The following is a 12492-nucleotide window of genomic DNA, read 5'->3' as shown; positions in this document are numbered from 1 at the left end:
TTTCTGCCAGCCAGTCTTATACGCATGATGATATGATCCACATTGTCAAAGGCTGCTGAGAAATCAAGCAACACTAGTATGGAGGCAGATCCCCTGTTACGGTTTCTGTATAGATCATCAAGAAGGGACACAAGTACTGTCTCTGTTCCATACCCAGGTCTGAAGCCAGATTGACATAGGTCCAGGCAATTATTTTCAATTAACCAGTCGTTGAGACTGCTTGGTAAGTTTCCGAGATTCTCCTGGTCCAGTGAGCTGTTTTTCAGTAGGGGGTGCACCACAGCTTTTTTTGAGTTTTATTGGCAGCTGCACTTCCATAAGAGAGGAGTTAATAATTTTAGTGGCCCCTTCAATGAGGCCTGTGCTCATTCATTGTACAATCTTTGCTGGGCAGGGATCAAGAGGGCAGGCTGTAGACCTTTCCAGGATATTTTCAGGGCTTCTTCTGTGACCTGGTTGAATGAGTCCCAGATGGCTGTGCATAGTGGGAAAGAGGGAGTGTTCGCTTCATTAGCTGGTAGGAGCTTTGATGGGAATGTCTATAGGTCCTGATGGAGACTTTTAATTTTGTTGGTAAAGTAAGTGGCAAAATCATTGCTGGTTAGTTGTGACTGGGAAGGCTGGTTCTGTTGTGGGGTTTGCAGTAGGCTGTTTACTATTTTAAATAGCTGCTTGGTTGAATTAGCAGCTTGTTCTATGTGTTGAGAAAAATATTGTTTTTCGACTGTTGTAGCCTGGCGGTACATTGCCACGTGTTTCTCACAATTGAGTCTGTCTTCATCTAGGTGACGTTTTCGCCATTTTCTTTCAAGTTGACGTCCTTGACGGTTAAGGATCTGTAGTTCTGGGGACAACCACGAGGTGCACGCATATTGAAATGTGGCTTGTTGCACCAGGAACGGTTCAAGGTTTTGTGGTGCCCTGAGCTAAGTTTGCTTTGGCACACTCTGGCCAATGTTTTCACTTCCTACCTCTCCAATACCCAGCATCATATATAGTAACATAGTAAGTAATGGCAGAGAGGAGGGAGAGAGGAGACATGATAGAAACATTTAAATATCTCAAGGGCATTTATGTACAGGAAGAGAGCCTTTTTCAAATGAAGGAGAGCTCTGGAATGAGGGGGCATACAACAAAGTTGAGAGGGAATAGGCTTAGGAGTAACCTAAGGAAGTATTATTTCACAGAAAGGGTGGTGAAGGCGTGGAATGGCCTTCCGGTGGAGGTGGTGGAGTCGAGGACTGTTCCAGAATTGAAAAAGTCATGGGATAAGCATGTGGGATCGCTTAGGAATAGGAAGAATTAGGGGTTACAGAGGATGGGCAGACTGGATGGGTCATATGGCCTTTATCTGTCTTCATGTTTCTCTGTTTCTATATATGTTTCTATAAAGACCTGAATGGTACATCCTGTCTGCCGAACAGTCACACTCATTATCAATTCATGATTAAATCAACAATGAATGTGATATTATTGTCACGTCTGTGGCCGTGACCACCCTCAGACTTGCCTTATTCCTGGGGGTCAGCTTCCTAGCTGGCTCCTGTTTCTTCTGTCTGTCCTTTCTGAGCTAACTCTGGCTCCCTGTGCTGGCTGCATCCAGCAGCATGACTCTAATTGCTTCACTACACTGCACCTGTGGGTGTTGCCTGGGTTAGCTCTCTCTCTCTCTCTCTCTCTGTGTTGGCTGCTTCCAGCATGACTCTAATTGCTTCACTACACTGCACCTGTGGGTGTTGCCTGGGTTAGCTCTCTCTCTCTCTCTCTCTCTGTGTTGGCTGCTTCCAGCATGACTCTAATTGCTTCTCTACACTGCACCTGGGTGTGGGAAGCCTCTCTGTGTTTCACTGTGCTTTCACATCCATCCACCTGCAGCCATTAAAGTTTTTTTTTTAATTTTTGTTATAAGAGTTCCTCTGTGTTCACCCCACACCATTTTTGAATTTGTCACTGTTTTTGTCTCTACCACCTCCTTTGGGAGGGCATTTCAGACATTGACCACCCTCTCCGTGAAAAAGAATTTCCTGACATTACTCCTAAGTCTACAACCCCACAACGTTAGCCCATGTCCTCTAGTTTAACATTTCCCTTTCTCTGGAAGAAATTTGTTTCTATATTAATACCTTTCAAGTATTTAAATATCTGTATCATATCTCTCCTGTCCCTTGTTTCCTCTAGGCTATACATATTCAGGTCTTCCAGTCTCTTCTCATATGTCTTTTGGCGCTAGCCCCATTTAATTTTTGTCACCTTTCTCTGGACCTCTTTTAGTCTTTTTATATCCTTAGCAAACTGAACACAATACTCCAGGTGGGGCCTCACCAGCGACTTGCACAGGGGCATCAACACCTCCTTTCTTCTGCTGGTTACTCCTCTCTCGATGTAGCCTAGCATCCTTCTGGCTACGGCCACCGCTTTGTCACACTGTATTTTCGCTTTAAGGTCCTCAGATTCCATCACCCTAAGGTCCCGACTGTGCATATCAGCCTCCTAGGACATACGGCTACCTTGGGTTTCTAATCCCAAATTCATCACTTTGTACTTCTTTTCATTAATGTTTTTTTAAACATTGCTTTTTTATTGAAATAGGCATTTAAGAACAAATTAGCCAAAACAAATTTCACAGGATAAACATCCAACTTACCATTTGTATCTAGATTCTTAACATTGAGTTATCCCAAGCTACCCATCACCTTAATTTATTCCCCCAACATACCCCATAATATCCCCCCTCCCCCTCCCTAGCTCCTTCCCTACAAAACTCTTAAGAATGTTGGGTTAAACTGGCAAAATGTGTACATAGATTGGAAGCAGGGTCATATCTACCCAGTCTCTTGTCTGTTAATTGTTCCAGTTCTCCAACTAAAGATAGTTTCAAAATCTAGTCAATTTCTGTAGGTCCTTCTGATTTTTTCCAATGGCCCGCAATGACACTTTTGGCTGCCGTCAGACACATTCTTTTAAAGCGGCATTGCCACCTCTTACCATGCCTACTACCCAGCCCCAGTAAACACCATCTCGGATCTAAGGGAAAAGGGGCACCTGTATGATCAACAATTTGAAAAACACTTTCCCAAAAAGATTTTTTCTGATCACAAGACCACCAATTATGTAGGAATGTTCCAACCTCGGTGCTGCAACGCCAACAGTTGCGGGAAACCGTGGGAAACATCACATGTAATTTCATAGGTGTGTAATACCATCTCGTCAGGACCTTATAAGCCAATCTCCTTCAAAAGCACACATATTGAAGCTTTCTTAACAAAAAAAGGTTATGAATAGAAATCAAACAAAATAAAACATGGAAAAGGAAAATAAGATGATACCTTTTTATTGGACATAACTTAATACATTTCTTGATTAGCTTTCGAAGGTTGCCCTTCTTCGTCAGATCGGAAATAAGCAAATGTGCTAGCTGACAGTGTATATAAGTGAAAACATTCAAGCATTACTATGACAGTCTGACAGGGTGGGAGGATGGGGGTGGGTAGGAGGTATGCATGGGGACATCAAAGCATATCATTGATATTCTAACAGGATGGGTGTGGATAGGTGAGGGGTGGGGTGATCAACAGAGACATACAGCTTTATGGTTTATAATGGGCTAGGAACCCCAGATCCTTGTTAAGTCCTTTCTGTTGGGTGTTAAAATATTCAATCATTCTGACTTCAAAGGTCTTACGTTCTTGTGTGGTTTTAAAGTTACCTTTCAGGATTCTCACTGTGAAGTCACTGGTACAGTGTCCTGGTCCTGTAAAATGCTGACCAACAGGCGTGGGAGCCCTACTGGCACCAGTATTGTTCATGTGATGTCTATGTAAATTGAATCTTGTCTTAAGCATCTGGCCTGTTTCTCCAATATAGCATCCTTCGTTACATTTTTTACACTGAATGATATATACCACATTGGAAGATGAGCCAGTGAAAGATCCTTTTATGTTGAATATCTTTCCTTTGTGGATGACTGTGGGGTCCTGTGAAATATTTTGGCATAGTTTGCAACTGGATAAATTACAGGGAAGTGTGCCCTTCTGTTCCTTTTCAGTCTGTGATGGAAGTTTACTTCTGATTAGCTTGTGTTTTAAGTTGGGTGGCTATCAGAAGGCCAGTACTGGTGGGGATGGGAATATCTCTTTCAGTAATTCATCCTCCTGGAGTATAGGTTATAGATCTCTTATGATTTTCCTCAGTTTTTCCAGCTCTGGATTGTATGTCACTACAAGGGGGATTCTGTCTGTGGATTTTTTCTCCTTGTACTTAACAAAAAAAAAAAAAATAGCTTTTCACTCATTCATAGTAAATTCAGCATTAAGATCTTTTTCCCACTGACTCATTGTAGGTATACCTCTGAAAATCTGTTCCTCTAATAAATTTATAGAGAATGGAAATGGTGCCTCTCATTTTCCCCAGCGACCCCTAAATGTTTTCAAAATGTTCAAAGTCATCTGGATCATCCCTCAACCACTCCTGTTGGGCAATATAGTGTTTAACCTTCAGGTAATAAAAGACATCCAAATCAGGTATCGTGTATTTATCCTTGAGTTCACTGAAAGATCACATCTTACCCACCTCTAAGAGATCCCGAAAACGGACCAATCCCTGGCCTGCCCATCGGAGAAACACGGGGTGCCGAAATCCCGCTGAGAACCCTGGTTCTAAACTAATATGAGCGTATGAGGAAAACCTCTGAGACCTTCTTAATTTAGACAAAACTCCATAGTGTTAGTAGATGTTGAACAAATGGATTGTCTGAAAGCCTGCTATGGGCCCTGGAGAGAGAGGCCCACAGAGCTGCCCCCAAAGTATAATCTCGCACATGTCTGCTCCATAGCTGCCGCAGCCGGTAAGCTTTCATAACTCCAAGCTGAAAGAAATTTCAGCTGAGCTGCCCAATAGTACCAAAGTAGATTAGGCACTCCTCGTCCCCCCAGTTCAACCAACCGCCACATAATTTTTTTGTTCAACCGCGATGCTTGTCCACCTCAGAGAAATCTTGAGAGGTCTCACTGCAATCGCACTAACTCAACTCTAGGAACCAGAATTGGTAAGGTCTGGAACCAAAATAATTACCTGGGTAAGATGTTCATCTCTATAGATGCAATCTGGCCCCACCATGATAACCACTTACCCCCCCCCCCCCCCCCCCAGTCTGCCTTTTCATTAAATTTTAATTGCCAAATGTTAGACCATTCTTCTAACTTTTGCAGATCCCTTTTCATGTTTTCCACTCCCTCTGGGGGGGTCCACTCTGTTACCAATCTTGGTATCATCCACAAAAAGGCAAACTTTACCTTTTAATCCTTTGGCAATGTCACTTATAAATATATTGAACAGAATCAGCCCCAGCACCGATCCCTGAGGCACTCCTCCACTCACCTTTCCTTCCTCCGAGTTAATTCCATTGACCTCCACCCTCTGGCATCTGTCCATCAACCAGTTTCTAATCCAGTTTATTTATTTATTTGTTGCATTTGTATCCCACATTTTCCCACCTATTTGCAGGCTTAATGTGGCTTACAAATTTCCCTCATGACTTATGCCATTTCAGAGTACAGATACAATTCACTACTTTAAGTCCTAACACCAGCCTTTCAAGGTTATTTAAAAGCCTCCTATGAGGGACTATATCAAAGACTTTGCTGAAATCCAAATAGATTACATCTAGCGCACGTCCTCAATCCAATTCTCTGGTCACCCAGTCAGAGAATTCAATCAGATTTGTTTGGCATGATTTACCTTTGGTAAACCCATGTTGCCTTGGATCTTGTAACTCATTGGATTCTAGGACATTCACTATCCCTTCAGCAACGCTGCCATTATTTTTCCAATAACCGAAGTGAGACCTACCGGTCTGTAGTTTCCTACATCGGTCTCTGTCCTTGTCCCCTCCCTGAGTGTAGAAATAACCTCTCTTTCACTCTCTCTCCCCTCCTGCATCTCCCTCTCCCTCTCTCTATATATCTTCCTGAATCTAGCATCTGCTGTTCATCTCCTATGGGAACCCCCCCATCCAGCATCTCCTGTCGCCTCCCTCCTCTCAGGAGTTATCCAAATGCATTTTCTCTCCAATCCTGCCCACTCCACTATCACTTCCGAGGTTGCTGCCCACCTCAAGTCTGCATCTATGACCAGCAAAGAAAGGAACTATACATATGGGATCTTTCAGACTCTGGTGCACTTGCAAGGCTCAGCTGGTCCTGCCCCCCTCTGATGTGAATCTCTGACAAAAATGGATGTGTCGGAGAGTGTGGGAACTGTGGGGTCTTGGAAATGTGCAGGAGTATGAAATGCCCTGTTCATATTGTTTTTCTTGTATTCATAGCCACAGACTTGAGGAGATGTGGGGATGGACAGGAACCATAGAAACGGATCAGGGGGGTGCAGGAGAAGCTGCAGGTAGCCAGGAGCGGATGTGAGGTGACCACTCCAGGAGCATTTTGAATGCAATAGTTGCCACTAAAAACAATTTACCATCTGAGAGGACCACTTCACCCTTCCTAATGATACAACCACCCCTGGCTTTCACTGTTGACAAGGGTGAACTGGTGGGGCAGGCATTTGGCCATTTCCTCATCTAGCTCACGTTTTAAGTCAGCCCTGTACTGCATTGTTTATATTGAGAACTAGACTAAAAGTATAGAAAGTGTATAAGATTTTTCTCAGACTTACAGGGCCACAAAGTTTTCTTCTTCGGCTGAGGGTTTAAGTATTTTTGTTCATTAAAGTTGTTGGAATTCTTTCTGTGGAAGTTTATTTTGAAGTTTTGGATTTGTGGAAATCAATTCCAGAGTGATTATTGCAAACCTAATTCAGTGTTCTTACCCCAGGAGCAGGCTCTCTGACTGTCACCCCTGATATTATATCCCACATTGAACGAGGGGAAGAGCCATACATAAGGAATGAGCCAGTATCAGAGGAAAGAGACATTGGGAAAAGCAACCGCTCAGGTGAGTCCAGTAATAAGAGGGATGTGCAGAGATGAAGAGAAGGGATGTGCATTTATTTGAAATTAATTGTCTTGTGCCATTTTATGCCGTTTTTAAAATTTATTTATTTATTTGGATTTATTTACCGCCTTTTTGAAGGAATTCACTCAAAGCGGTGTACAGAAAGAACAGATCAAACATGAGCAGTAGGTAATTACAGCAGTAAAAATATTCAAATAAGAATGCAAAGTATGATGTGGGGGGCATACCGTATTTTTCGGACTATAAGACGCACTTTTTCCCCCAAAAGTTGGGAGGAAAATGGGGGGTGCGTCTTATAGTCCGAAGGTAGCGAGTTTTGGATCGCCGTCCCCTACTTAACGTGATGCCATGTTCCCTGGTGGTCTAGTGACGTCGGGGCAGGAAAGAGCCCCCTCTTTCCTGCCCATCGCGCTGCTCTCCGTGCTCCTGACTGCTTCCTGACGGTCTCGGCGATATTCAAAATATTTTGAATATCGCCGAGACCGTCAGGAAGCAGTCAGGAGCACGGAGAGCAGCGCGATGGGCAGGAAAGAGGGGGCTCTTTCCTGCCCCGACGTCACTAGACCACCAGGGAACATGGCATCGCGTAAGTAGGGGACAGCGATCCAAAACTCGGACAAGACGCACCGGAGCACCTAGGTTTTAGAGGAGGGAAAAAGGAAAAAATTTTTTTCCTATTTCCCTCCTCTAAAACCTAGGTGCGTCTTAGGGTCCGGTGCGTCTTATAATCCGAAAAATACGGTAATCGAAAGGGATGCCCAAGTTTTGCTGAGGACGTCCTTGCAAAATGTCCCGATGGAGGGGCGGGGAAACCCGTATTATCGAAACAAGATGGACGTCCATCTTTCGTTTCGGTAATATGGTCGGGGACGCCCAAATCTTGAAATTTAGGTTGTCCTTAGAGTTGGTCGTTTCTGATTTTCGGCGCTAATGGAAACCAAGGACACCCATCTCAGAAATGACCAAATGCAAGCCCTTTGTTGGTCGTGGGAGGAGCCAGCATTCGTAGTGCACTGGTCCCCCTGACATGCCAGGACACCAGCCGGGCACCCTAGGGGGCACTGCAGTGGACTTCATAAATTGCTCCCAGGTACATAGCAGCCTTACCTTGTGTACTGAGCCCCCCAACCCCCCCCCCCACCCCACACCAAAAAAAAAAAAACCCACTCCCCAGAACTGTACACCACTACCATAGCCGTTATGGGTGATGTGGGTACAGTGGGTTTGTGTTGGGTTGTGGAGGGCTCACATTTACCACCACAAGTGTAACAGGGGGGAGGGGGGATGGGCCTGGGTCCGCCTGCCTGAAGTGCATTGCAACCACTAAAACTGCTCCAGGGACCTGCATATTGCTGTGATGGACCTGAGTATGACATTTGAGGCTGGCACAAAATATTTTTAAAGATTTTTTTTGAGGGTGGAAGGGGGTTAGTGACCACTAAGGGAGTAAGGGGAGGTTATCCCCGATTCTCTCCGGTGGTCATCTGGTCAGTTCAGGCACCTTTTTGTGCCTTGGCCATAAGAAAAACAGGACCAGGTAAAGTCGTCCAAGTGCTCATCAGGGATGCCCTTTTTTTTTCCATTATGGGTCGAGGACGTTCTTGTGTTAGGCACACTCACATCCCGCCTTCTCTACGCCTCTGACACACCCCTGTGAACTTTGGCCTTTCCTGCAACGGAAAGCAGTTGGGGGACGTCCAAAATCGGCTTTCGATTATACCGATTTGGACGACCCTATGAGAAGGATGCCCGTCTTCCAATTTGTGTCGAAAGATGGGCGTCCTTCTCTTTCGAAAATAAGCCTGATAGTATACTACTTCCTTAGCTTCAGCAGGTGGAGATAGAGAACACTGAAAGAAGGCAGTGACCCAGAGAGCCCAGGTCCTTCCCTCTTTAGTTTATCTCTATCTCCAGCAGGTGTTGGACGGATCTTAACAGCTCCTGGATTCTGTTGTCAACACAATACATAATAGAACATTTTAATTGATAGTGAAGGGTAAAGCAAAGATGGAACATATAGATAGGTAAGAGAGTATAAAGGGTTAGAAAGTAAGGTGACTAATTTAAAGAAAGTTGCAAATGAGGTCAGAGAGGTGGTTAAATATTATCTCAGCTAGGGTAGGAGTGGATAAATATGTCCTGCTGCGGTACATGCAGCCCTTGTCACTCCTTGTGTTTGTGAGCAAGACTAACAAGTTAGTTACTTCTTCCGTTAAAGGCCTGGTTGAAGAGCCAAGCTTTCACCTGCTTCCTGAAGTAGACATAGTCTTGTGTTAAGCGGAGCCTTTCAAGCAGTGCATTGCAGAGTGTTGGGGCTACTCCAGAGAAGGCTTGCTTTCGGGTATCACATCGTGTAATGTCGTTTGGAACGGGTTGGTTAGTGATAGTCCTTGAGAGAACCTTAGTGTCCTTCGTGGTGTGTAGAGGATCATCCTATTCTTCAGGTACTCTGGGCCATGTCCTTTGAGGGCCTTTTTTTTTTTTTTTGTTACATTTGTACCCCGCGCTTTCCCACTCATGGCAGGCTCAATGCAGCTTACATGGGGCAGTGGAGGGTTAAGTGACTTGCCCAGAGTCACAAGGAGCTGCCTGTGCCTGAAATGGGAATCAAACTCAGTTCCTCAGTTCCCCAGGACCAAAGTCCACCACCCTAACCACTAGGCCACTCCTCCACTCACACAGACATTTTAAATTTAGCCCTGTATTGTACTGGTAGCCAATGAAGTTTTTGCAAAAATGGTGTGGTGTGGTCTCATCGCTTACAACCTTCTATGAGTCGTGCTGCTGCATTGTGAATCAACTGGAGCAGGTGCAGGCCCTTTGTAGTCGGACCATTGTATAGTGCATTGCAGTAATCCAGTCTTGATGTTATCATGGCATGCACAACCAGTAATAACTCCTTCTTGGCAAATCTCTCTCTTTTATATGCCTGGTTAACCACCTTATTTGGATAACCTTTATCAACCAATCACAACTTGAGATCTGCACAGATTCGTTAAACCATAAAAATTACAAAATCAGTAAGCTGTGTCTTAATGCAGGAGAATGATTGTTGGTGAAATGCAGAAAAGTATTTCTGTTTGTATCGTTTTTGAAAACCGTAGTGACAAGTATATCTTGTTGTTTCCTAACTCTTGACACCAAAAAAAGATATTTGCTCATGGTGATAGTCATGCTAAACTGAATCTTCGGGTAGCCAAACTTTCAAATGTGAAAAATCATTATTTTTTTTTCTCTTTAAATATTTTATTGTACTTTTAACTTCCAGCATACACAAAAAATAAACACAAGTTTCTCACTGCTAAAGTCGCAGGGGCAAATGTTATCTGAGATACAAAACCATGAGGTACATACCACCTATACATTTGCCCCAGCCTTAGTCTTCCTATCATTGCTCCTGAAAACATACCCATGTACAGCCAAACAAAATGTTATATTTTTATTAATTATTATCCCCCTCGCCCACCCCCCATCCGCTCCATACTCCACAATGTTGTGAGAGTGCCCCGTGGTCTCTTCAGGACAATCTCCCCCTCCCCCCTTGCAACCTCCCCCTCCTCACCCCATCAGAGCTCATGTCTCCCCTCTTTACTTCCCCTCCATATCAAATACAAGCTAAACATTGTTGAAATCTATCCCATTCCCGTTTGTGTTGTAAAAGCCCTTCCCTGCGATATGCTGTAAGGCGTCCCATCTGTATCATCTGTCCCAGCTTGCACTTCCAATCTCCCAGAATCGGGGGATCCATTTTCTTCCAATGTAGCGCTTTAAGACACTTAGCCGCTGCCAACCCCCAACGCATCAGTTTGCCCTTTCCCCAAGAGTCCCTCTCTTTATGCAAACCCAATAGGCAAACTGAGTGACTACACACTAAAGATGTTCCCAACATAACTACTGATGCTTTCATAACTTCCTGCCAGAACGGAATTATCTGAGGGCAGGACCACCATATATGTAGAAATGTACCCGTTTGAGACTTACACCTCCAACAAATATCAGATGTACTAGGATACATCTGCTTCAGCCGCTCAGGTGTATAATACCATCGGGTAAGGACCTTATAAGCATTTTCCTATACCAACACACACACTGAAGCTTTCTGAACCTCTCCGTAAATTATTTCCCATTCTTGGCCAGAAAATCTTCAGTTTTATGTTACAACATTTTTTATTGGTGACACTTCAATAAAAGACATACTTGACCATATGTATACAGCCTCACTGGTACAGATGTTCATAAAGAAATTTTGTTGTTAAGCTAATACAGAGTGCCAAACAATTATCACATTTTATCCCCTACCCCTTCTTTGATAGGAAGGATGTCCCCATGTCATGTACATTTTGCTTTAGTATTAACTGTATATAGAATTCTCATATAGATGATGACTCTGAACCTCAGGTAAATATTTGAAATTTTCATGCATCCAATACAAGAGGCTCCATACAATCAACAATTGTGTGGCTATTGTCTTTATCTGCTCGCTGTTGGGTGGACAGTATATAATCCATATACCCTGATAACTACGAGGCTGTGTCTTATATAGTCTTTAAACTTTTATTTAGTAAGTCTATTGCGAATCTATAATTAAACAAACAGGTGTTCTAATAGCCAGTTGTTCCTCAGTCTGTGCATTGTGTTGTTTCTACCTGTTGCCATCAAATTACATGCTGTTTGAGTATACATCAACCTTTGGCCTTTTTGGTTGTGGCAGCAATGAATGTCAACCTTAATGAACTTGGCATGCTGCCAGCAGCCTAATGTTCTCATCATCCAGTTAAACCAACACTCGAAGGAACTTTACTAACAAATTAGCAGATGAACACTCCTTGTAACGTTCTTACCCCCCCCCCCATCCCTTTATCCCCCCCCTTACCCCCTCCCTCCTGGAATCTCATCGAATGTGAGTTTCTAAGAATAAGGTCATACTTATGTATTCTCGACTGCTTCTCGGTTATAATGTGTTAAGTATAAGACTCCGTCCTTTTTGAGTTAATATGTCTAACATTGGCCCCCAAAGCTTTAGAAAACGCGCCTTACGGCGGCATGAACCTTTAGCCTCCCTTGCTTCCCATGTCATCAGTTGATGTGTCTGGTTTCTCCAATGCCAATAGTCTGGAGGTTTATCTGAAGTCCAAGATTGTAATATGCATTTTTTTGCCACCAGTCATAACTTTCGACATAGAAGTGTTTCATCTGCTGTGAAACCCCGGAATGCTCCTGGGCAGTCCAATAGCAATTGCTGAGGAGTACCCACTATTCTACGTGATATCAGTGAAGTCATAAAATGTACTATCTTCCGCCAATAGCCCTGAATCTTTAAACATTCCCAAAATGCGTGGTAAAAAGTGTTCTCTACAAGGTTACATTTCAAGCATTGTGGTGTAAGGATTCCTCCCATTCGGGACAATTGAGCTTGTGTGATATAGGCTCTGTGTAACACCCTGAATGCACATTCCCTATAATTAGCTCCACTGACTAGCCGGGGAATACTTTTTATGTAGGCTTCAACATCCCAGTTAGACAA

General features: G+C 43.7%; 1 protein-coding gene across 2 annotated transcripts in view; it reads left to right on the top strand.

Moving 5' to 3' along the window:
* Positions 1 to 12492, top strand: part of LOC115464621 (zinc finger protein 585A-like) — a 47107-nt gene that overhangs the window by 20930 nt on the left and 13685 nt on the right. The window contains exon 4 of one of the 2 annotated variants that reach the window (XM_030194984.1): positions 6828 to 6947. In XM_030194984.1, coding sequence (XP_030050844.1) covers positions 6828 to 6947 — 120 coding nt within the window. Of the gene's footprint in view, positions 1 to 6827; positions 6948 to 10301; positions 10315 to 12492 lie in introns of those variants that run through there. The other variant, XM_030194987.1, reaches the window with a different exon arrangement.

The sequence above is a fragment of the Microcaecilia unicolor genome, chromosome 1 (assembly GCF_901765095.1).
Source record: "Microcaecilia unicolor chromosome 1, aMicUni1.1, whole genome shotgun sequence".
In the NCBI taxonomy this organism is placed as follows: domain Eukaryota; kingdom Metazoa; phylum Chordata; class Amphibia; order Gymnophiona; family Siphonopidae; genus Microcaecilia; species Microcaecilia unicolor.
Note: the sequence above shows the minus strand (reverse complement) of the source record. Positions and strands in the feature narration are given on the sequence as shown.